This window comes from Diadema antillarum, unplaced genomic scaffold (genome assembly GCF_040938485.1).
Source record: "Diadema antillarum isolate AM-2024a unplaced genomic scaffold, OU_Dant_1.0 scf00000033, whole genome shotgun sequence".
NCBI classification, from domain to species: Eukaryota; Metazoa; Echinodermata; class Echinoidea; order Diadematoida; family Diadematidae; genus Diadema; species Diadema antillarum.
Window position 1 is genome coordinate 1,551,311 of NW_027270922.1, and position 27,249 is coordinate 1,578,559.

The 27,249-nt window shown below is 38.7% G+C and overlaps 1 protein-coding gene across 1 annotated transcript in view; it reads left to right on the forward strand.

Moving 5' to 3' along the window:
* The first annotated feature begins 1,288 nt into the window (after positions 1–1,288).
* LOC139743302 (uncharacterized) overlaps positions 1,289–27,249 on the forward strand; it is a 124,104-nt gene continuing 98,143 nt past the window's right edge. The window contains exon 1 of the mRNA XM_071653799.1: positions 1,289–1,591. Within this exon, the coding sequence (XP_071509900.1) occupies positions 1,459–1,591 (133 nt within the window). The 5' untranslated portion in view covers positions 1,289–1,458. The remainder of the gene's footprint in view (positions 1,592–27,249) is intronic.

Below are 27,249 nucleotides of genomic sequence, written 5' to 3' on the forward strand. Positions count from 1 at the left end.
CGTTCCATAATGCTTCGTACGGTCAGTGTAGGATTCCTCCACAACATCGCATCCACCACATAATTATCTTCTTGCCTCACATTTTTCCATTCTCTTGTTTACATTTTTGTTCTTACACATACAACAATTACTATTCTGCCTAATTTCGAGTTGTGGTTGCAAGCAAAACAAAAAACAAAAACAAACAAAAAAGGTCCCCAGCTCATCTCTCCCCTTCCATTTCCAGCTTTTTTTCCGCTAAAAAAAAAAAAAAAAAAAAAGGTCTGCAGTGGAAAAACATAACCTTACCGCGCTCACACTTCAAGATTTCCATCTATTTCTATTTATTGCCACTTACGTAACTTCAGGGTTTAAAAAAAAAAAAGTGTGGGGGCCCAAAGTTATAACACCTTATGTATTCCTTTGTATGATGCACAAAAAGTGTTCCGCCGGCCATGGAATAGGCATAATACTATTTTTTAGTCACCTTAGCGCCTGTAGTTTAAAAAGAAACTTTCAGGGCAAAGTACAGTAGCCTGACTAGTAACCGCTCACTTTGATACTTTATTGTGAATAGCTTTACCAAATTATCTCCTTCCCGATTCAATTATGTGAAACGTGGTTCACGATATTGCTCTTTCTTATGTATGTTACCGACATCTGTTCACGAAGTCCAATAACGGAATAAATGCGCGACACTTCGTCGTTACATCCTGTACTAACTTGTATATGGGCTAATCAAGTATATTTGTATAGTATTTGCATAATTTCGTCATAGTGACGACATTTTGCAGAAAGTACGCCATAGCTGTGTCAAACATTCCACATTGTGACACAGCTGAAAATGCCTATAATCACATGCAGCTCTTTCAACCAATCACTAGAGGATAGATTTTTTTAATCCAAAAAATCCAAAATATATATCTTTATGTTGTATTTTATCCGCACGGGCCAGCGGAAGAACAGTCTCCGGAGTGAAGTATGTTGAAATGAAATGAAATCTTTGAGAAGCCTACGTGTACATATCTTTGTGTTATTATGTATAATCTACAAGAATTGTATTCACTAATATTATGTTATTATGTTTTTTTTTTTTTTTCTATCTCTGTACTATCATACCCCGACAAGGGGTCGAAAGAGCCAATAAGATTCTGCAAAATGCCTCTCTCACAGATCAGCTCATTGGTATTGTTCCCCGATATTCAACAGCGCCATCACTTTTGCACAGCACATAAGTTGCCTTGCCTTGCGACTGCTGCCGCACCTCGCTGAACGATAGTCATCCGGACTAAACATGGCGATACCTACTTCCTGATTGAATGAACCATATCCAGACCAATGAATACCTGCTCTTAATTCGCATAATCGGACGAGTTATTGTTGCTACAGCATTGGATAGTGTCAAAGCTTCCAAAAGCTCTCTCCTCGCCCCATTAACTAGGTGAGTTTATGCCCATGTGAGCCGCCTGACCATGTAACATGGGGCAGCATCAAACGAAGGAGGGGGATCAGCGGAGGTCGTCCGCAAGCAACAGCGATCGCCCCGCGAAGACAAAATCTGAGTCAACGAAGCGACACCCAAGCAAGTTGCCCGTCATCGAACAGAAAGTCGGTATGTAGACGTGTCGAAACTTGGCACTAATATTCATGATACTCTCATGTCTTCGATGGTCCTTAGTGTTCATTAAAGTTGGTTACAGATGAAACTTCAAAGTTTCTATGGGCCATGAAAGCTGTGTTACGCGCGCTGCCATGTAAAGTAGATGGTTATCATTATGGTGATATACAGTGACCCAAGTGTATGTTTTGGTGATTATTACATGCATATAACATAGACTCTACATCCAATTCAGCTCAGTCAAACAGGTCAAATACACCCTGCCACTATGATTCAACGACCGACAAAGCAGGTGCATGAAAAGCCGTTCTCTATGGATGAGCAAAAATTGTATGGACGTCTGTGTTTGCTGAGTTGACTGCCAGTTCATCTTTTGTAGCACGTTTTTTGTTTTCTACGCAAGGTTTTTGCTGTGATTTTTTTGCTCGTAATCAGTAGTGCGATAGCGTGTACTCTGTACAAAGACCTGTGGGGCATTGCATGAAGCACTTTGTCCAATTGTTTTTTTTTTCTGACAAACTTTTATAAGGTACAGAAATCCTTGCATCTGATTGGCACTCACTGAAACTTTTGAAGCAAATTTTACATTTAAAAAAAAGTATCTGACAAAACGCTTCATGAAATGCCCCCCATTCAAGCTGGTGGTTGACACTGGTTCCTATCTGATCAGCAAAAAAAAAGTAATAATAATTTTTTTTTTTTTAATGTGAAAGTAATATCTTGATTTCAAACTTAGGCTTAAATATTTAAACCCATTGTGAACAAACTCTTTGTGCTGATTGATTCAGGGTTCTTCCTCTACATTGTACATAACTAGGCAGGAAGAAGATCTTGATACTTGTAATGTAAATCCAAATGAATATTAAAACATAAATGGCTCTAAAGAGTCCAATTAATCATATCCAACATGCGCCTTGAAGTCAAGCATTCTTGTTCTCAGTAGAGTTCTAAAGTGAAACAACTCAACCCAGTATGACTATGAGTGTGTGGAGAACCGATTATATTCCTCTGCTGAATAATCTACAAAAGAAAATAACTATGGCTGCCCTTGTATAGTGAAGGTCAAGGAGCTAGAGTCAGAAAATGTACTAGTATCAAAAACTGTTAATACCTCCTGTTATGTACTATCAAAGCAAAAGTTGTGATCTGAAGCCTCCTCAAGCAGCCTTTTAGTTCAGTATAAAACAGGCAGATGTCAAAGGTGATCTGATCCGATCAGGTTCTGAAACCACCTACAGAGGGTGGTTTCAGAGGCTTTGCTGCAGTATTATTACTCTGGGTTTTTGAGTTCCTAAGCAGCTTTTTCGCTGACCCGGAAATTAATCACCAAAGGTCATCACCTGCTATCATAAACAAACCACCTGACATGACCACCTGCCGCCGAGAAATGTTTCACCATGTCCACATTTTTTGCGCTAATCACATCTTCTTTTCTGTGCAAATGCGGTATTCAAATGTGTGCTCTGTTTATTAAAGGGGGGAATTCCGTTGCCATGAGAATGGAGCAAACCAGGGCCTGCTTTGCCAAAATCCGAGTAGGCAGCCTACAAGTAGGTCTAAAAAGCGATGTCATTGACATTGTATGTGTACAGACACCTACAGGATGCTACAATAGAGTGTATGTGCCTGCTTTCCTAGGACATCCAAAACTCTTTGTCATGGAAACAGAATTATTTTATGAAATCGGTGCTTACCAGGTACCTGATCCGCTCTATGCTGTGTACTATGAAGGAGATACAAGGGCTCTGTCTGTAAGTTGTGTTGAACTCTGGAGGTATGTGTCTGTTACAGTAGGCCCCTATCCCATGCCAGTTTAGTGTAATGTACGTGCAAATGTAGTCTGCCATTAACCCTTTGAAGACTTGTCCGGAGAATACTCGGGCAGGTGTCTATGGGCAATGTGTGTTGTAATAGCAAAATCAGCCTGTCCACAATGTGTTAAGATGCATACATTTTGTAATCGATAGCCTCACAGATGATTTAAGTCAATTGCAGTGACTGTAGCAAGGGCGCTCAATTGGAATATCACACGTTAATAAGCAGTCGATGGAAACTCATCTTACTCCACGTCATTTGGTATGAATGGGACTAGGTAGTGTAGTCACTTGGCATTTGAAGTGATGAGTTTTAGAGAGAAATGATCAAATTACCAATCCCATCACCAGAACATTGTTTTGTTAAAGTACGTAGACCCTATTTTACAGGTTATTACTGTGGCTTTCTTTTACTTGTTTTCTTGTATTTTTTTAAATTTAATACGTGGTCTATACAATATGACCTTTTCAAAGGTATTGTTGTAATACACACAGAACCTATGCAGCAGTAGCTTGTTATCATTTGCTTGTACTGTAGCTTCTCCCCATAGAGAATGCTCTAATATCTTGTCAAAGGAAAGAAAACAAAAACCACTTGCTCATAAAGGTCATTCCTTTTGTCCTAATACAATTTACAGCAAATTTTAGATTAATTGAGCTACGCTGTATGATGCTTTTTAGAACCACCATTGTGATCTTACTTGCTTGGCACCCCTTGTTTTCATACATGTGTACACTGATTGTCTTTTTGGGCTAATGGATTATATTATTGTGAAAGAAATGTAGCAGGGCAAGTCCAAGATAAGGTCCCCTCAGAAGGCAAAATTTCATCTTTGCTCAATATTGACATGTTTGGTATCATTTTGAAGCTTATGAGTTGAAGTTTTGATTTCCATGGAGGAAAATATGATATTGCGTAAGTTTATGCAAATTTCAAGGGCTTCATTTGCATAAATGTGAAACACAGCGTTACGTATGGGACATTTATAAAAATTCATATTAATTCAAAGGAAAGCAAATTATATTTGATTAATATGTGGACATAAGAAGTTCATCAAATAGTTTAACTTGGTATAAAAATTTAGGGATTATGCAAATGATTATGCAAATTAGCTCGTGTCCTATCATGAGATGTCCCATACGTAACAAATTGAGGTCTTTTTTTTAGGTTTTTTCTAAAATTGCTAAGGATATTTTAATGCCCTTTTGGAAAGTTCTAATTTATTGTTTAGAGAAATTAAATACCAAAGAAAAAAGAAAAAACAGTAAAAGAAATATATTCTATTAGGCATTGAAATAATGTTACGTATGGGACAAATGCGTTACGTATGGGACATCCTCATACATATTGCATGTGAATGCATGTAGCTAGCTGGGAAGGGCTCTCAGTACACAAATGGTAAATCATCCTGAAGAAAGCATCCCAATATTGTATCTACTTTATGAATTTTAGACACTTGAAACAATGCATGCACTTGACTGAACAATTTTCAGAAAGGGGGAGGGGAAAATGGCAAAATACAAAATGAAATATCAGCATTAAAGGGATGGTATAGTTTTTGTAGAAATGGGGATTCAGTTTTCAACATTTAATGAGATGATTGGAAACCAATTATATGAATTACTAAAGAGCATACAATCCTAAGACTAGAGGAATTCAAAGTTTATGTGACGGAGATCCAATTTGAAATGATTGTGATATATACAAAAAAAAAATATATAAAGTAAAATGATTCCTTTTTATTGCAAGTGATACACAAATTGTCCTTATTCAGTTTCAATAGTACACACAACAAAATTCATGGGTATACATACTGAGGTGTGACTCAAATCAATGACCTCACTGCTAGACAGACATCATATATCTACTTGATCGCTGGGGTTCCACGCAGCTGGTATTGCTTATTTATTAAAATTATTATTTCTTGTGTCAAGTCATTTTTTATTGAAACTAAATGGCAAACTGCCCTTCATCAATGGAAGTAAACACTTTAAACTATTCAATTTTTCAGTAGTAACTATCCTGATAAAAATAGGGCATACATACTCAGGTTGGGCATAAAAAAAATATAGAATATGATTAAATATGATTATGATGGTAAATATATGGGGAATATTGTTCCCTTGTCAATCTGGAACAGCATTTGAGTAATTTCAACTGATTCTACCTCAATGATTATGCAAAAACTTGTTTATGGGTATTTTGTAAAATTATTTTGCAAAATACCCATACAAACTTGGTTCTCCACACACTAAACGAATGGGGGACAAAGGGCATGCATACTCAGGTTGGTCATAAAAATATGAAAATATGATTGAATATGATTATGATGGTGAATATTTGGGGAATAATGTTTCCTTGACAATCTGGATCAGTATTTGAGTAGTTTCAACTGATTTTACTACAATAATTATGCAAAATACCCATAAACATGGTTCTTCACACACTAAATGAATGGGGGACAAACTGTCCCATACGTAACTGTCCCATACGTAACACGTCATGTCTGTCTTTAATTAGAACCTGTAATTAGAACTTTTTGCCTAATGACATGAAACTTAGCTGTGATAATCTTGAGTGTTGTGACTTTCATCACAGTGAGTTACAAGTTGTAGAATGAAATACTTTCAGAGAGTTTTGAGGTTGAAAAAAATGTTCAAAAAAACAAAAGTTTTCTGGTCCCATACGTAACGGCACATATTTTCTCTTCTAGAATATAATTGTCAAGGTCATTTTTCTCAATTTTTTACATGTTTATACTTCTCCTAGATATCAATCACCATGATGAAGTTCAATATGATCAAAGGCCATTAACACTATTTTTCAGGTCATAAAAGTCTCTGAATGTCCCATACGTAACGCGCGCATTATCTTGGACTTGCCCAGCACTACACTGCACTGTACAGGTGGACATTTTTGCAGTGTTGAAATTTTTACACATTTTGTGCAACCAGAAGCTAGTGCAAAAATAAAAGCACACAAATATTTATGCTTTGATACATACATGTGTAATACATGTACATGTACTATGTATGTACCAATCTATCAAATGTCTTGATTCCATGGATTTAAAAACACACGAAACGCATCTTACCCAGCCCAGCGCGAAAAATTACTCACATAAAAATATCCACTTTTACAGTAATGGTCCTGTTTCAGATGAATGATGTAACTTTGAAAATGACTCCTTGTTGAACTATAAAAAATAAGTACAAAACCTTACTGCCTTTTCCTTTGGTGGTTTGAAAGGGCACCAAAAGTGCTATACCATAGCATTTATAACAAACTTTTGTGATCAATCCATCTCCTTGCCAGGGAGGCATAAATGTGCTTTGAATTGCAGTACGGACAGCCCATATTATACACTGACAGTGAAATTGTCAATGTAATACATCAAAAAGATTAAATGGCGTACGCTCAACTAAAACATTTTCTCTTCTTTTTTTATTTGTTGTCGGTCTTGATTCAATCCAGCACTTTCACTCCAGTGAGATTTCCTTTTGAGCAGATCTTTTTGTTTCCTAATAATTTCAGAGAAGCGTGGGAGAGGCTCGGAAGAAATAGCTTTATTTCAGTTATATTTACACACTGAAGGAAGGATTTCAAAGTGTGGAAAGCTTATTCCATTAGCCTGTCTGTCATCTTCATCCTGTGTGTACCTGTACCTGTAAATTTAGTGAGTATTCATCTGTGTCACACATATTGTTACTAACTTGTGTGCGCTTTGTCATTAAATCAACAGGAAATTAGATTATTGTAGACATTAAACACGTACGGGGAATGAATGGTACATTCTTGCGGTTTGGTACTGCCGCAGTTTATGAGTTAAAGCAAGAACATAAATTTGCACACCAGAAACATTGAAATGTAGGTGACTTTATTGCTTTATGCACATTTGAATGAATATTCAGGAATTAGTGAAGATTATAGTCCCGATTTTTTTTCTTCAAATCTATAATGTATTTTTTAGACTCATTACAAAACAGATTGTTGAGAAATACTTGAGCTGCAGTTTACTGTAAAGGGGCGGGGAATGGAGATCGTTAATCATGCAGATACTTGTATGACAGGACATTTTTTATTTAAAGAAATAACAAGCCAGTGAGAACCCTGTCCAAACTGCTCATGTATTGACATGCTTCATCATACAGGTAAAATACCAGTTCAAAGTCTAATGAGCTTCCACAGTATGCCCTGCTGGAATTGCCCTCTGGAAGGCATACAAAACCAACTACATTGTACTGCCTGCCTCCTCATAGGAACTTGCCTACTCTGTGCCCATGTGATACAATCAGTCATTCGACAGTGTTTGACATTGTTCTGTTCGGGTTGTAGTCCATCCAGTGTGCCGCAGATACCCTGCTTGTTTTGGCAAATGGGATATGGGATGCTTGGCATCTGAAAATATTTTGCTTTCGATGTTTTTATTGACCGTTTACAATGCAGCCAATGCAAGTAGTTCATCTCCGGGATAGCAAATAAATTTTCCATACAACAGAGTGACGTTTAGTCATATGTGTATTAAAGGTGGTCATATCAATATACAGTATTTGCATTTTAATTAGTGTCAACAAAGTTATGTCACAAAACTGTCGCAGTGTTTGTTTGTTTGTTGAGAGTGCCTAAAAGCACACCAGTATACAGTAACACATTATCCTGGGTTTTTTTTTTAATCTTTTCAGATTTATCTTTCATGTTTAAACACATACAGTGTACACTATTTCTCTTGTAGTTCTACCATTTGTTTCTGTCATATTTTGTGTTGGAGTCATCTTTTCGCAATACAGTTTGTAGCAATGAATGCCATACAGCTACAATATAATAGAAGTGGACTGAGAAATTTGTTGACAGGAGTATGCTGTAATACAGACTGCATGCCTTTTCGTCTTCTTCTTCGTCCATTAGCCCCACATACTGTGCACTGTCTTAGTCATAGCATGTCTTTCTGGTTGTGCTTGAACAAATGGCAGCTAGTCAGACAGCTGGCGAACACGCCATGTCAGAAGTCTTGATGGTGACACCCAGTGCAGAAATACAATTTGTACCGCATGACCATCTTTCATTTTATGTTCTGAAGACTTAACCACCACAGTTACATACAAACTGTATGTTGTGAATCCTCCTATTACAGATCAGAGATTGGGATTTGGTATCCTGATTTAAAGGGTGTGTACAGTTCTGGTCGAGGTGAAGATTTAGCTTTTAACGTTTTGTGAGATATTCAGAAACCACTCTATGAGATGTCAAAGATCATGCAGTTCTAAGGGGTATCAAAAGTTTATTCGATGAAAATCGGTTTTGAAATGGCTGAGATATCCAAACACAAGGTGAAACAAAGAGATACTGATAAAGTTGGGGCATGTCGCCTTTTATTCTTAGCACTTTTTTTGATATCTCAGCCATTTGAAAAACAATTTTCATCAAATAAATGTTGAATCCTTCTTAGAATTACATGCTCTTTCATATTTCATAAGAGGCTTTTCATTATCTCACTTAGGAATGTTCAAAACACGAATCCCTACCTCAACCATTACTGTGCAGTCCCTTTAATAATAGTAGTTGAATTTTCTGTCAGCTTTCATACTTTGTGCTTGTTTTGTTTTATCTATAGTAGACAAATACTTTTTTTTTTGAGGGGCATGGGAGGAGCAGAAAAAATATTACAGAAACCTGTAGCAGAATGAAAATTAGAAGAAAAAAAAATTGTGAGAAAAGACAATTTGTAGTGGTATTCACTATTTAAACAGTGTCAGAGCTTCCACTTGTATTTTTTAAAGACTTTTGACACATTCTATTTTCTGCGAGAATAAGAATATGTGTTTTTAAATGAAAAATGTTTGATGTTTGAATCTATTTAATTGACCAAGTCTTTGCCTTTAGAACATTTTTTCTTTTTACTGTACATTGGTATGATTTTTGATTATCAGAGGTTGGCAGCCCTGCAGTAGTGCCAAGCAATGCGACACACAATACACAGCTTGCCTGCATGCATACACTTTTAGGGCAGCGTATTGTCCAACAACGTGTATGTTTGACATTTGGTTTACGGAAGCATCAGTGCTCTCCAGATAAAGTTGATTCTAATTTAAACCAATTTGTGCTGCTAGTGTCGGTGCCCCCAAACCTGGTTTGGTGACCTTTTACACCGATCATGTATCCACAAGCAGCATGGCTTGGTTTCCATGGGAAGAAGCTTGAAAATGCATGGTCGTAAATTACAAGCATGTGACAGGAAGCTAATTTCCCTCCGACCTTTTATACCTCGTTGGAGATGAAAATATGCTGCAATCTGAAAGCCATTTAGACACGATAGAGATGAGACATTAACTTCAGATTGGTGTACTGTTGCTGCCATGAATGAAGTATTGGGGGTCGTTTGGTAACAGGACAACGCTTCCAAATAGTAATACATGTATGTAAAAAACCCATTAAGTTACATTCACACAACACTTGTAGTAGTCTTAAACTTGTAGTTTTAAACTTTGATGATTAAATAGTAGTTTTAAAATGCAATGTGCGTCTACACAGCACCTACACTGTAATCTGAGAGACGGAACTTTCAAGCGAGAGTTCCGCTGGATGATTAAACCGCAGAACCGGAAGAAATACTGGTACATACAAATTTACAATGTACATGTAGGCCTACACATTCAGCTTTAGCCATTAAACCAATCATTTGTGATGACACAGTAATGAACTGAAGGTTGACCTTGAAGCTGAGGGGGAATACGGTTCACAGAGAGGTCACACTAACTTTCAAGTTCATTTATCTATCATGTCCATATGAAGCTAAACTACGAGTGGGGACCCCCCTGTGGCTCATGGATAAGAACGTGTAAGCTCTAAGAGATATCTTGTGGTTCTAATCATCGACTAAATACAGCTGAAGTTACGATTGCTAACTTTCGAGTGCATCTACAGTACATGGGGCTGAACTACGAACTAATCATGGAAAATTGAAACTGTGAGCTAATTTATAACTTTATGAACGTTGTGTAAACATTTACTGATGTAAAGGACAACTCAGTGACAGCGTGAGTGATAGCAGACAGAAAACAGGAAGATGATGACCACTTGTAAGTCCATGTCATCAAGGTGTGTATATCTATATGTGGTCATGCATTCAATTTTCCCGTCATGGTCAAGGGACACAAGTCCTTTTGAACAGCCAATGGAACCCATTAAAAAAAGTGTACAGAAACATGTTTCATGCTGATGAACCTAAATGTTACTTTTGTTCGTCTGAAAGCGTACATATAGAATCATGTTTCTTTGATCATATTTCTAAAGTACCATTTTGCCAGTTGTGTTGCAGAGGTGTTTTTCAATCGAGTTTTGCTCAGTATTACATACATTGTAGGCTACATTGTACACTATATGTGTAGATATTTGCCATTTTAACTGAAATGTCTTAGAACTGAAACATGTTTTGGGAGGCAGAGCTTATTGCGACTTTTTGTATTCACTTCTGTGACAGAACTGTGTATCTTGAATGCATAATACATTTTATTGAAAGCTACGTACCCGTCTTATGGGCAGGTCTAGAATTTACGACACAGCCACTTTCTGGAATATTGCAAGCAGATGACAGTTTAAAATCAGAATTGATATCTTTAAATGGTCTGACGCTCTATCATCTATAGTATCAAAACTTGCGTTTACTACACAGAAGTGATTAACAATTTGTTTTGTTTTGTTTTGTTTTGTTTTGTTTTGTTTTGTTTTGTTTTGTTTTGTTTTGTTTTGTTTTGTTTTGTTTTGTTTTGTTTTGTTTTGTTTTGTTTTGTTTTGTTTTGTTTTGTTTTGTTTTGTTTTGTTTTGTTTTGTTTTGTTTTGTTGTGTGTGTGTGTGTGTGTGTGTGAAAGTGGGCCCTGGTATTGTCTTGTATTGAATCCAATACTTGCTGTTGATATCAAAGTGTGATTTCATTTGAATTTTATGCATTCTTGTATGACGTTCTTTATATCAATTTACGGTAGTTTCTATTATTGATGGGCATTCATGAGAATCAATGTATTACAAGTCATTCAAGAGTAGTCTTGGGGAAATATAAAGGCCATGTGACTACCATTTGGCTTTTTTTTTTTTTTAAACGACACCATGTGAGCATTTTTTATTTTAGTTTTTTAATACTGACACTGTGCAGGTTGTCACACTATCTTTAAAAATCTTATTCTGATCTTGATTGCATTCATTTCATTGCAGGGTTGTAGATTTCATGTTTGACTTCGAATTTCCCACTGAAAATGTCTGTAAATGACACTCATAAAGGAAAAGTCCACCGTCATAGACATGTGGATTGAGTGAATGCAGCAATAGAACACATCAATGAAAGTTTGGGGAAAATCGGACAATCTGTTCAAAAGTTATGAATTTTTATTAAAGTATCTGCACAGTCACTGCTGGATGAGAAGACTACTTGAGTGTATGATGTCACATGCGTACAACGATATAAGGAAAGTACATGTATAAAGAGAATTTCACAAAAATTTACTTTTTGAAAAAAGTGCACATATCCTCCACTTGCTACTGACGTATGTTTAGGGTAATATTATTCCCCCTGCCTTCTGAAAGAGGGAAGTCAAGTGTTCCTGATGCGAGAAAAGTAAAAAAATCTTGAATTTTCTTTACATTTTCTTTATATCGTTGTACACGTGTGACATCACAAGCTGCAGTAGTCTTCTCATCCAGCCGTGACTGAGCAGAAACTTCAAAAATTCATAACTTTTAAACGGATGGTCCGATTTTCCTCAAAATCTTGCTGATGTGTTCTATTGATATTGCTGCATTCACTCAATCCACATGTCTATGAAGGTGAACTTGTCCTTTAATGTTTATGTGAGTCTGCTCAGATTGCCAATAGAAAGCTGCTCTCATAAATAGCAATGTTTTCATTCAAAATATGTTTGATATTCCCGTTGAAGTGCGATTACTCTCGATTGTATATAAATATACATTTTTAGAAGACACTTACTAGGTTTGTTTGTATGACATGAACTTACATTCCAGAGGTCACATGTGCTCTTAATGTCAAATTTTGTGGTTATTTCTTCTTCTTTTTTCAAAGGGAAGACATTTCTCTGTGTGAACGATCACTTCACAAATTGTAATTTTTATAAATTGTGTATATTGATCAGTGTACTCATAATACAATATTAGTCCCATTCACATACTCTACATACATTGTATGTTTGCATTCATGTATTCATGATAGTGTGTGTATCATATAATATAGACTACAGCAAAAATATATTTGTTGGAATTGATTTCAGTTTTCCATGATGAAAATCATACGAGACTGATAATCAACCATTTGAACCAGTGCTAGCTTCCGTCATGGTTTGCTTAAAATTTCCAGAAGTACATGTAAGATGGAGAGTTTGTTAATCCTAATCAAGAGATCTTTAATTCTTATGATGCTGGGAAATTACCTCCAGACTTCCTCATAAGTATTCCATTAATCCAAATGCATTTTGACAACAGGACGCCCCACCACAAACTCTGTACCATTAATAAAGAAGCAGGCTCTATCTCCACCAGTCAACTCTAATCTCCAGTTATGCTCATCATTATTGAATCTGAAAGCCTCGCGTCTGCGCCAAATTTGCAAAATGACCCATTTGTGCCAGACGGTGAATGTCTTTATGGGGAAAATTATACACAGGTCTTGAGGCAACATTTGTTTGTGTTAGAATACTGTATGTACATTCTACTGAGTGTACATGCAGCTACTGTATAGTCGCCCTCTCGCATGCAGCACCTTGATGTACCTAGATAGAATCCAATCCTTGGGCAAGTTTTTTTTTTCTATCATTTTTTCCCTCTCTCGCACTCACTCTCAGGATTTCTCTACAAATGAGTAATTTCCTACTTTGCAGACATGGCCGTGGGCATTGATGTCATTCGAGTGAGATTTCATCTTGCTGATAACATCACTTGATGGGGGGGGGGGGGGGGGAATTTGCAATGATGCAACGCACTTGGCGCTTGAAGAATAGAACTTGTGGATAGTGGATAGGCTTTGAATGTTGCATCGCACAGCAAGATTTATACAGCATGTTTTAAAACAAACAAAACGAAGCAAAACAATAGAGGATCGTTTTTCACGATAATGATGGGCAAACAGCCAGACCAGAGGGTTATGAACAGACAAAGGTTGTCTTGTGCAATATAAAAGTTTGTATTATTATACGGACCTTCAAAACCATCCATTTAAACTTGCAAGTTTTGATACATCGCACTACGGTAGTTTCTCCAATGCCAACCACCCACACACTCCTTTTACGTCTTGAGTAAGTTGTACTTTGGTCAGGGTTTACCACTGACAGACTTCTTATAAAATCAGAACATGAAGTTTTGGTGTAATTTCAATTCTACAATTGCACAAATGATTCCCCAAGGCTCCCAGAGCAGACTACATTGTATGATATTGATGGTGCTTAAATACATTTTGTGTACGTACTGCCCGCACAAAGATACAACAGTAGATGAATTTCAAAAGGCTGTGACTTCCAAAGAGTCTACAATTGCAAGTTCAGCCAGAAGGACTAAAGAACTGCATTTCTCTGCATGATTAATGCCAAGGATAATTTTCTTTTTCCTGTAGGCATTGCATACCATGTACACTGTAGGTGTTCTATATGGATATGGATGCAAAAAAAACAACAACAAAAAACAAACAAACATATCAGCTATTCTCAGAGAAAAATGTGGATGATCATCAGTACAAGGGGAAATTCCCTTTAGAATTGAGGAATTAACAGCTGAAATATTTATATACTTGTACAAGCATGTGCAGCAGAAAAATTGTTGACCAAAAAAAAAAAAACAGTAAAGTTTTGCAACTTTGTCATAGCTGCCATTCAAGTCTCCCTGATTTTGCAGGAAGCTCCCTAAAACTTTTAGGTATATTTTCAAGTCCAGGAGAAATCTGAATATCATACAAAAACCTGCCTGATTTGGGAATTGTATTCCTTGCTCCATGGCATATGACATATCACTTTACCAGTCTCTCAGTGAAAGCTGTACATTGTACATGTATGAGGAATACATGTACACTATCTCCCTGGTTTTGATGTGTAAATGTCAAGCCGACCTGCTTCTGTACTGGAATACCGGTACTGTATTCAGCCTTTATAGTCCTTACATTGTATGTCATGAAACAGATACATTGTACACAGGCTACTGTAGATATTGGTGGAAGAGACCAGTATCACAAACTCCAAATCCAGCTTTTACCTTGAGCAGAGATATCGTAAATCATTTGTCATTGCTACAGTCTGTATATCTGTAAATGTTGATGTGCTGTAATTCATCGTTCACTGTGCATGTGTCAGTACATGTAGTAGTCAAATATGCCTACATGTACATGCTCTCTTTACAATTAAAATGGGCTCTTGAGCCACATGCACTCGAATGAAAGGTAGACTTCCATTTTGTTTCTTCACTGTTGTTCAATTTGCACAAGCTCTGAAAAAAACAAAAGACTCTTTGAACAGGTACGATATGAACTTTTCAGCATAAATTACAAAGTGGCACCATCACTTTTTATCTTTTAGAAGTTTACAACAGATTTGACATATTCTAACTTCAAACGTTGACCAGTTGACCTTTTACTTTAACTCTTATAAAGTGTTGATTCAACATTGTTTATATTCAATTGATAGCTAGAAGATGACTTTATCGATACAAAAAATGAGCTATGAAATTAAAGAGCAGGGGTGTTTACATCGGCAGCTGAAAAATATGGGTTTCCATTACATTCAGGGCTCTTGTTAGAAGTTGTCTGGCAACTGCCTGAAAAGTCAGTAATTCACCTCCCCCCCCCCCCCAAAAAAAAAAAAAGAGAACAACAACAACAAAAATGAAACAAAACAAAAAACAACAATAACTCTGCAGCATGTTTTCCTTTCCTTTTTTTCAACTGCTAGTTGTTGTTTTTTTAACAGCTTTATGTTCTCTTTATTTTTCCAGTCTGAAGGCTTGTTCATCTCTCACCAGTGTAAATTCCTGTTTGGTCACGTGACTCGCCCTATTTTGGTACGCACACACACTCATGAGGCTTTTGACATGTATACAAAAAAAAAATGCTTAAAATAGATACTTTCCTTCGGATCATACACCTGTTGGTATTTTTCATGTCTCACCACAAGGAATGGGAATATACATATATATATATATTTTTTTTTTTCTTTATAGGTTTACTGCTTCTGTACCGATCCTGATATATGCTGTAATAGACCAACAGAAACAATGATACACTAGTAAGCATAGGTTTGTAGGAAAGAGTAAAGGGAAAAAAAATAGCAGAAAGAAAGAAAACAAGCGGGCAAAAGATTTTCAAGAAAACTCTTCAGGAAAGTCATTCCTTGGCATGCTCTAAATTTAGCAAAACCTCAGAATCTTTTTGTTCAGATGAAGCGCTCAAATAGCAGTTTCCGTGAATGAATCATGTGCAATGTGCACAGCAAGCCAAGATACCGAGCCAAAGTGGTCTGCCATGACATTTTGCTGCATGCATAATATCTCACGGAATTAAAGCGTGCCACATGGTATATACGATGAAGCATTCCTGCGATGAGAGCGCCGATCTTCGTAAACAATAAACACTAATGAGCGCAAGCCTGTGACTGCCCAGTGATTGGGACAAGTTGCCATGACAACAGCCACACGGTTGGATGTGGTGTAGAGCAAACCCCAGCTCTGATCTTCCTACGTCGTATACCACTGAGTGAATGAAGTGCACCCGTGCACCATGTGGCTGCATGATAATGAGTTGTCATCCTTGCTTGCTCTAGCCTTCCCACCAATTTAGGAATGAGGTACAAGATGATTTTAGGACATATCGCTAGACAACGATCTTCATTGTAATCGAGTTTTGTTGTGATGCCCTTGAAAAAATAAAGTAAACGAAGATTACAGTGACTGGCTAAGTCTATAGTATTCCTGTATATGCATGATATATGCATGAATGAAAATGTCTTAGTATATTATGTGTGATGGCGGGGTTCATAACTTAAGTTTATTTATTATGGTTTTTCTGTGATGATGATGATGATGAAGAAACAGCATTTATATAGCGCCATTAATCTGCAGAAACATTCAAAGGTACTCGACTCCAACAATGTGTCATACATCATTCACAAAGTTGATGGAAAAGATAGGTCTTGCTATGAATGAACACTTTAGTGTCAACTAATCAAGGCTTGACATTTGCAGTGTTGATGATGTTGGGCCACGAAACTTCCAAAAAAGGCTATCTTTTTTTTTTGTTGGCCTGATTGGGGAACTGAGATTCAAAGTCGATTGTTATGTTTTCTTTTATTTCGGGCCACCGCATCTGTTTTTTCTCAAATCACCAAAGTTTCATATTTAACCCACTGAGGACTGACTGATTTGGCTATAACACGCATTTCCCATGTAGACAACTGCTCTTATTCTCGGGACTCGTCTTCAACGTGTTAAAGATTTTAGTGGCCCAATTGGGCTACCAAAGATAGGGCAGCAAAGAAAAAAAGTTAGTGTCTAGCCCGATGAATGCCATTGTCAAATGATATATCTTTTTAATGAGAATTATTAGGCATTGTCAGTGAGGGCTTTTACCTTCAAGAGTGTTGTAGCACAAGGCTCTGACCCCATGAAAAGGAAGTGGACTTTCCTCAACATGGAGAGAGCAGGAAAACCTCAAGTCCCACACTCAGCTCTCGGTGCTGGCAGTTTGATTCGTCTGCTGGCTGCCGGAGCATTTGAGGTAGTACACAGGATGATAGCACCCCGCACGGACTGGGAATGTCTGAAAGGTGCAGGGGGAAAAATACCTTCTTTCAAGCCCCTGTGTGTGTAGCATGCTGGGAAGGGTTTACACAATGCATTCTGAAATAATAAGCCGCCAAACTGAGCTCCACGAGTGTCACGCAAAAATTCTAGCCGTGAAGATTTCGTACCGTTTGCTTTGTGTCACAAGGGTGCAGGTACTCTGCACAGCCCCTTTGATACTTTAAAGGACAAGTCTACCTTCATATACGTAAGGATTGAGAGAATGCAGCAATATTAGTTGAACACATCAGTGAAAGTTTGAGGAAAATCGGACAATCCATTCAAATGTTATGAATTTTTTAAGTATCTGCGCAGTCACTGCTGGATGACAAGACTACTACATACAGTGTATGATGTCAGATGCGTACAACGATATCAGGAAAATAAAAAGAGAATTTCACAAAACTTTACTTTTTGAATAAAGTGCACATTTCTTTGACTTGTTACTGACGTATGTTAAGGGTAATATTATTCCCCCAGCCTTCTGAAAGAGAGAAGTCGAGTGTTCTGTTGCTATGCGAGAAAAATGGAAATATGTTGAATTTTCTTTATTCTTTCTTTATATGGTTGTACACATGTGACATCACAAGCTATAGTAGTGTTTTCATCCAGCCGTGACTGAGCAGAAACTTCAAAAATTCATAACTTTGGAACGGATTGTCCAATTTTCCTCAAACTCTCACTGATGTGTTCTACTAATATTGCTACATTCACCCAACCCACATGTCTATGAAGGTGAACTTGTCCTCTAATAGTGCACAGGAAAAATGACTGGTTGACTGAAACAGTGTGATACTCAGTGTAATAACAATGTACTCCTGTAGCTTCCAATAAACTCCTGAAGAATTGCCAGTCTGCATTGGATGATTGGTGAACCATTCAAGGCAAATCCCAGTTCATTTTTCATGACACCACCATGATGTTGTGTGTATGTGATACAATAAAATGTATGCCATCACGCCCTTTGTGTAATGTGTCATATGCTCAAGTTTATACTGTAACTTGGCTGAATAATTACAAGAACGACCATGCTGCAGTCTTGAGTTTAAAGGCATAATTTACCATTTGCAGATGGAACAACAACCCAGCATTACTGCTTCAAAATAGTTCTAAAATGTGAGTTTTTAATAGGGATAGAAACAACCATTTTAAAAATTTGAACCAGTATAATTTATGTTAAGTATCATTAAATATACAAAATATGAACAATAGTTATTATAATGAAAATGTTTCAAGACTAAACCGTCTACAGTTACGTTTTAATGAGAAAAATAGTGATATCTCCTGATGTTTTAGGTTTTATATCGGAAATTTTGTATGGTATGATGTTTTGTGAAACAACTGACCTACATGTATGCATCAAAAGTGATATCTTGAACATTTTTAAAATCACTGCTCCCAAAGGTAAACATGACCTTTAATGTTGTGTTTCACCCAGCAAGAAAAATTAGACCGTCAGAACAAGATGTAGTATTTTACTGAACTCTAGCTACATTTTATATGAAAAAAAAAAAAAAAAATCATATCGTCGCTGGGGCGATAAGACCTCGTATCTACAAAATGTCAAATGTTCAGGAGAGGCCAAAAAACATGGCGGCCAAAGCACTGTGGCGAATGGGATAGCTTTTCCTTTGGCATGCCGTGGTGGCTTCATTTTTGGAGTAGGACAGTTGGGATTTGGACAGGACATCACTTAACCCATTATTTTATCATTAATCCAAAAAACTCATTTTCACCAAAATTGCAGATGCAAGGTCTTATCACCCCAGCGACGATATATATCTTTTGACCCAGCTGTGAGATATATGAAACTTGAGTATAAAGAGTCTTCTAACAAATCCAATGATAAACTTCTCTAGTATTGGGCAAGTCCAAGATAAGGTCCCCTCAGAAGGCAAAATTTCATCTTTGCTCAATATTGACATATTTGGTATCATTTTGAAGCTTATGAGTTGAAGTTTTGATTTCCATGGAGGAAAAAATGATATTATGTAAATTTATGCAAATTTCAAGGGCTTCATTTGCATAAGTGTAAAACACAGCGTTACGTATGGGACACTTATAAAAATTCATATTTATTCAAAGGAAAGCAAATGACATTTGATTAATATGTGGACATAAGGAGTTCATCAAATAGCTTAACTTGGTATGAAAATTTAGGGATTATGCAAATGATTATGCGAATCAGCTCGTGTCCTATCATGAGATGTCCCATACGTAACAAAATGAGGTCATTTTTTTAGGTTTTTTCTGAAATTGCTAAGGTTATTTGAATGCCCTTTTGGAAAGTTCTAATTTAATGTTTAGAGAAACTAAATACCATAGAAAAAAGAAAAAATAGTAAAAGAAATATTTTTTATTAGGCATTGAAATAATGTTTTGTATGGGACAAATGCGTTACGTATGGGACATCCTCATATATATTGCATGTAAATGCATGTAGCTAGCTGGGAAGGTCTCTCAGTACACAAATGGTCAATCATCCTGAAGAAAGCATCCCAACTTTGTAGATACTTTTTGAGTTATAGACACTTGAAACAATACATGTACTTGACTGAACAATTTTCAGAAAGGGGAGGGGAAGATGGCAAAATACACTTATGAAAATCAGCATTAAAGGGATGGTATAGTTTTTTTTTAGAAATGGGGATTCAGTTTTCAACATTTTATGAGATGACTGGAAACCAATAATATGAATTACTAAAGAGCATACAATTCTAAGACTAGAGGAATTCAAAGTTAATTTGATGAAGATCCAATTTGAAACGGTTGTGATATCAAAAAAAAGAAGAAGAGTAAAACGATTTTTTGTTGTTGTTGCAAGTGATACACAAATTGTCCTTATTCAGTTTTCAATGGTAGCCACAACAAAATTCATGGGTATTGTCACAAATGTACACATTAGTAGTTACGTACATATATAATGTATGATGTACTGCATACATGGTTGTTTTAATGTGTATGTACACAGGTTGACCAGATTCATGGAGAACATTCTACATGGTATAGATATAGTACATACAGGCTGACCAGATCAGTGGAGAATTTTCTAGGTGGTATACAATGTAGCTATACAGTACATGCATGTAACAGGAAATACATTATAGCTCACTCAATCTAGAATGATTTCACCCATTCCAGAAAGTTCTGGGAAGTGCTAACATATTTGGCTGAGTGAGGCACTGTCCCTGTAGCCCAATGTGATTGGTAGTTATTCTTGGCAATGATGTTTTGTACATAGTTAGGCAGTGAGTCATCCAGGTTTCCTGGAACTTAGACTGGCTAGTAGGTTGGAGAGAGTTATAGAATGTGCTAGAAGGGGGTGAATGGATAGTATATAAGCCAGAGAAATTCTGCAGTAGGCAGAGTACCTAACACCTCTGCTCTGAGAGTTACGTCACTTCTGGCTTTGAAGCGACTTGTTATAGTCAGTCCTGTGTTACCTGCTGACCTGTTATGTTTGTGGAGATAAGGCCTGGGAGACATTTTGTCTGCAGAGAATTAATGTGCCTTCATTGGACTCCATATTTTAATGTCAACGGACATTGCTACGGCAAAGCTGTGACGGGCTGGGTTCATAGCTGGACAATATAAAGTGAATCATCATTCAACGCATCAACTGGACGTGGTCGTCACAACGTTTGGACTCTGCACGTTTCGCCGTGGACGTATATCGTGGATTTTACCCCGGATCTATACCGTGGACTATCGTAACCTGTGCCTCTGGATTTACGTTGGAGGTATCATTCATCGGTGCATCCCGGATCATTCATTTGTGCATCGAACATCGTATCTGGACACTATCAGGGAACTGTAGCGACTTTGTGATAGTTTGGACGCATGTAAGTGATTCCATTACCGATTTGTAATTGTTTCTATTGATCATTGTTGTACTGATATGACGCCGATTACCAGTCTGTACCCACAATATCACTGTTAATAAACCGCCTGAACATCAGTTGATTGTTTCTTTTGTGCGATCATTCTCAGAGTGATTTTGGTCGTAACAAAATTGGGGGCTTGTGTTCGAGAAGTGAATTTAAAGCCAAAAACTTAGAATTTGGAACGTTCCGGAATCCAGAATATTGGTACAGACAAAATACCGGTTGAGTTGATTGTTCAATTGTATATTGTGTGTATTACAGTGTGACAATGTCAATCAGTACAATGGATGTTCAGGCATTTGTTCAGAGGACAGATTTGTCGCTCAAAGATTTGCAAAGGTTACGCAAATGTGATTTGACCGCTGTTGCACAGCATTTAAATGTTGATGTTCCACAGGATGCTAGAAAGGCAGAGATTCTCGACTTAGTAGCTGGTCACATGGAGCTCAAAGAAGAAACTCATACTCCTGATCAAGCTCAAATTTCAGATCAGACACGGCTTGAGCTTGCTAAATTGCAAATGAAGGAGAAAGAAATGGAAATGGAGAAAGAGAAGATGAGATTAGAAAGAGAGAGGGAGAAAGAACAAATGGAAATGAGGAAATTCGAAATGGAGCAGCAAATGAAGTTGCGTGAGATGGAATTGACTCATGCACAGACTGTTGGAAATCGTGAAAGGGCTCCCCCTGAATTTGATTTGGCAAAGAACATTCGATTGGTGCCAAAGTTTGAAGAAAACAGAGTTGATGCATATTTTGTGTCATTTGAGAAGGTGGCTAACAGTTTGAACTGGCCACAGGAATTTTGGCCCTTGCTCCTTCAAAGTGTGTTTGTCGGCAAAGCAGCCGATGTGTACTCATCTCTCTCTGAAGAGCAATCACGTGACTATGCTACAGTCAAGAAAGCAGTGTTGAATGCTTATGAGTTGGTGCCAGAGGCGTACAGACACAAGTTCAGAAATTCGTACCGCAAACCAGGCCAGACACATGTTGAGTTTGCTCGTGAAAAAGAAATGATGTTTGATAGGTGGTACAGGTCCCTGAAAGTGGATCAGGATTTTGATAACCTACGTGAGGTTGTTCTCTTGGAAGAATTCAAAAAGAGTGTTGCTTTCAGTGTGAGGTCACATTTGGATGATCACAAAGTGACAAGTTTCCATAAAGCAGCCTTGATGGCTGATGAGTATGAGCTGACCCACAGAAATGACAACAGACCACCTTTCAGGAATTTCTCTGGAAACAAGAGAGACAAAAATCAGTCGAGCAATCCAAAGAATGCTGGTTCTGAGAAAGGCACGAGTTCTGAAACTTCATCGGCACCAAAGCCTCAATCTGACAAAGGGTCCAGTACAAGTGCAAATGTCATCAAATGTTTTCACTGTAACAAGACAGGGCATGTAAAGTCACAATGTTGGAAGTTGCAAAACAAAACAAAGAAGGACTTGGGATTTGTCATGTCGAAAAGTGTCCTACCCGAAACCAGTGTCCCGTTCAGTGAAACACAGGCCATTGAAAGTCAATCTCCCAAATTCAAAGATAGGATGAAGCAGGTGGATGAGAGCTATCGTAGCTTTTTGTTTGATGGTGAGGTGACCCCATGTACTTCTGGTGAGGCAGGTAAGCCAGTAGTCATCCTGCGGGATACGGGGGCCTCTCAGTCGTTGATGGTGGATGGTGGTATGACTTTTCCACCAGATAGTGCAGTAAATGCAAAAGTCTTGATTCAGACTGTTGATGGCAGTTATATGTCAGTGCCACTGTATAGAGTGGATTTGAAGTGTGACCTAGTTTCTGGTCCTGTCACTGTTGGAGTTGTTCCTGAGTTGCCCATGGCAGGCATTGACTTTTTGTTGGGGAATGACTTGGCTGGGGACAAGGTGGTTGCGTCTCCAGTTGTTTCGGAGAAACCAGTGGTGGTTGCTGAAACTGAGCAGTTGCAGGAGGAGTTTCCTGGGATATTCCCAGATTGTGTTGTGACTAGGTCTCAGGCTCGTAGAGCTGTTCAAGATGATGCGGATTCTGTTGATGTGGAGGAGAATTCCGGTGTTTGGTTGGCAGAAACCTTTTTCAAGGATTTGAATGATGGGGTTGCTGTATTAGGCTCCGAGGCTAACAGTGATGGACTGTTTAGCAAGTCTTCCTTGGTTGAAGCACAGCAGGCAGACTCTGAGTTGAAAGGCTTGTCTCAGACGGCATGTTCTGAGGCTGAGGCTGAAAAGGTCCCTGAGTGCTATTATGTCAAAGATGGCATTTTGATGAGGAAGTGGAGACCTCCCCATAGGCCAGCTGATGAGGATTGGACGGTGGTCCGTCAAGTTGTTGTCCCTCCTAGTTACCGCGGTGAGATCTTGAGGATTGCTCACGAGTTACCTGTTGGCGGCCATTTAGGCGTCAGAAAGACAAAGGATCGGATCATGAGGCATTTCTATTGGCCGGGGTTGAATGTGGATGTGGCTGAGTTTTGCAAGACTTGTCACACATGTCAGGTGGCTGGTAAACCACAGCATTCGGTGAAGCCGGCGCCATTGATTCCGATACCTGCGTTTGAAGAACCATTCAGTCGGGTTCTAGTTGACTGTGTTGGACCTTTGCCTAGGACTAGGTCAGGTCACAAGTACCTCTTGACAATCATGGACATGTCTACACGGTTTCCAGAGGCTATCCCATTGCGAAATATCACTGCTAAGACTGTGGTAGATGCTCTAGTGCAGTTTTTCACTAGGTATGGGTTGCCCAAGGAAGTGCAGTCTGACCAAGGGTCAAATTTCATGTCAGGCATATTTCAAGAGGTGATGTATCGTTTGGGTGTGAAGCAGCTGAAGTCGTCAGCTTATCATCCCCAATCCCAAGGTGCGTTGGAGCGCTACCACCAGACCCTAAAGACAATGATTAGGGCATTTTGTGAGGAGTATCCCGAGGATTGGGATAAGGGCATCCCTTTCCTGCTGTTTGCAACGAGAGACTCCCCAAATGAGTCGACGGGTTTCAGCCCATTTGAGTTGGTGTACGGTCATGAAGTTAGGGGCCCACTGAAGCTCATCAAAGAGAAATTCATGACTGAGGATGATGAGGTCCACCTACTTGACTACGTGTCAAAGTTTCGTGAAAGGCTTTCAAAGGCTTGTGAGGTAGCTAGGGAACACTTGAAAGTATCACAAGACTCTATGAAGAGAAAGGCAGACAAAAATGCCAAAGCCCGAACTTTCAACCCAGGTGACAAAGTTCTTGTACTGCTGCCCATACAAGGTGAACCACTGAAAGCCAAGTTCAGTGGCCCATACAGTGTCAAAAAGAAACTCAATGATGTGAACTATGTGATCAGTACGCCAGACAGACGAAAAGATCAGAGGGTGTGTCACATAAACATGCTGAAAGAGTACTATGAGAGAAAGGCTAGTCAGCCGGTAGGTGTAGCTCAGGTGGTAGAAGAAGAAGTAGATGAAGAGGGAGAAGCTCAAGATGAGAATGGAAGTGAGCCCTCTAGTGCCAGGTTGTCTAACTCAGAGATGTTAGGGAAAGTAGATGAGGCACTGAACTACCTACCTGAAGATCAGAGGAAAGATGTGACTAGTCTGTTACATGAGTACAAAGAACTGTGTAAAGACAAACCAGGTTGCACCCCTCTTGCTGTACATGATGTTGATGTAGGAGATGCTGACCCTATCAAGCAAAACCCTTACAGACTAAACCCGAGCAAACTGCAAAAAGTAAGGGAAGAGGTTCAATACATGCTAGACAATGACATAATAGAACCTAGTAAAAGCAGTTGGAGCTCCCCAATCGTCATGGTGCCCAAACCGGATGGGTCTCAAAGATTCTGTATAGATTACAGAAAGGTGAATGCCGTGACGAAAACAGACTCTTTCCCCATTCCCAGACTAGAAGACTGCATTGACAGGGTCGGAAATTCTGCATATGTCAGTAAAATAGACCTTCTAAAGGGATACTGGCAGGTGCCCTTGACCGACAAAGCCAGAGAGATTTCTGCCTTTGCTACACCAGATGGCTTGTTCCAATGCAAAGTAATGCCATTCGGCATGAAAAATGCTCCGGCCACCTTCCAACGGCTGACAAACCAAATCATTGCTGGACTTGACCACTGTGTAGTATACATTGATGACATCCTAGTGTACAGTGACACGTGGGAGGAGCACATTACACACTTGCGGCAACTTTTTGATCGACTTAGGGAGGCTGGATTGGTGATTAATCTGGCAAAGAGTGAATTTGCAAAGGCCAAAGTGGTGTATCTCGGGCATGTAGTCGGTCAGGGACAAGTATTGCCAAGAGAAGCCAAGGTAGAGGCTATACTAGGCTTTCCCATCCCCCAATCCAAGAAGGAGTTGCTCAGATTTCTGGGCATGGCTGGTTTCTACAGGAAATTTGTACCGAATTTCAGCACTGTAGTCACCCCCCTAACAAACCTGCTGAAGGGCAAGGCAAAGTACACCTGGACTGATGAGTGTCAAAGAGCCTTCGAGAAACTAAAGGCAGTCCTTGCTAATGAGCCTGTTTTGGCAGCTCCTGACTTCGCAAAGCCATTCAAGGTGGCAATAGATGCTAGCGATGTAGGAGTGGGAGCGGTTTTGCTCCAAGAAGATGAAGAAGGCACTGAACGACCAGTTAGCTACTTCTCCAAAAAATTGAACACATACCAGAAGAAGTACTCCACAATTGAGAAGGAGGCTCTTAGTCTCATCCTTGCCCTCCAGCAATACGAAGTGTACTTGACAAATAGCAAAGGGGAGATCACGGTCTATACTGACCACAACCCCTTGGTCTTTTTAGACCGGTTCAAAATGAAGAACAACAGGTTGTTCAGATGGAGCATGATGACGCAGCCATATGCACTCAAAATCAAACATGTGGCAGGCAAGAACAATGTAATTGCCGACGCTCTGTCAAGAGTGTAACATGAAGAGAGTATTAAAGGTGAAAAGTTTTCACCGCATATCATTTCCAGTGTATGTGTTTAGCATATTCATTAATGTGTGCAAAACAGTTTGATATGATTGTATAAGCTCCGAGAATCCAAGCAATATCATTGTAAATAGTATCCATGAAAAGAGAACATGGAATGAATACAGCTATCCAAAAGACAGGTGATAGTATGTGATTATTGTAGCTTGATTTGGATTTTACCTCACATTCGTTGGAAATAACAATGAGAAATTGTGAAGGTAAAAGAAACCCTTGCTACGGCAAGGCTTTCTTTTTCCCATGGGGGATGGTGTCACAAATGTACACATTAGTAGTTACGTACATATATAATGTATGATGTACTGCATACATGGTTGTTTTAATGTGTATGTACACAGGTTGACCAGATTCATGGAGAACATTCTACATGGTATAGATATAGTACATACAGGCTGACCAGATCAGTGGAGAATTTTCTAGGTGGTATACAATGTAGCTATACAGTACATGCATGTAACAGGAAATACATTATAGCTCACTCAATCTAGAATGATTTCACCCATTCCAGAAAGTTCTGGGAAGTGCTAACATATTTGGCTGAGTGAGGCACTGTCCCTGTAGCCCAATGTGATTGGTAGTTATTCTTGGCAATGATGTTTTGTACATAGTTAGGCAGTGAGTCATCCAGGTTTCCTGGAACTTAGACTGGCTAGTAGGTTGGAGAGAGTTATAGAATGTGCTAGAAGGGGGTGAATGGATAGTATATAAGCCAGAGAAATTCTGCAGTAGGCAGAGTACCTAACACCTCTGCTCTGAGAGTTACGTCACTTCTGGCTTTGAAGCGACTTGTTATAGTCAGTCCTGTGTTACCTGCTGACCTGTTATGTTTGTGGAGATAAGGCCTGGGAGACATTTTGTCTGCAGAGAATTAATGTGCCTTCATTGGACTCCATATTTTAATGTCAACGGACATTGCTACGGCAAAGCTGTGACGGGCTGGGTTCATAGCTGGACAATATAAAGTGAATCATCATTCAACGCATCAACTGGACGTGGTCGTCACAACGTTTGGACTCTGCACGTTTCGCCGTGGACGTATATCGTGGATTTTACCCCGGATCTATACCGTGGACTATCGTAACCTGTGCCTCTGGATTTACGTTGGAGGTATCATTCATCGGTGCATCCCGGATCATTCATTTGTGCATCGAACATCGTA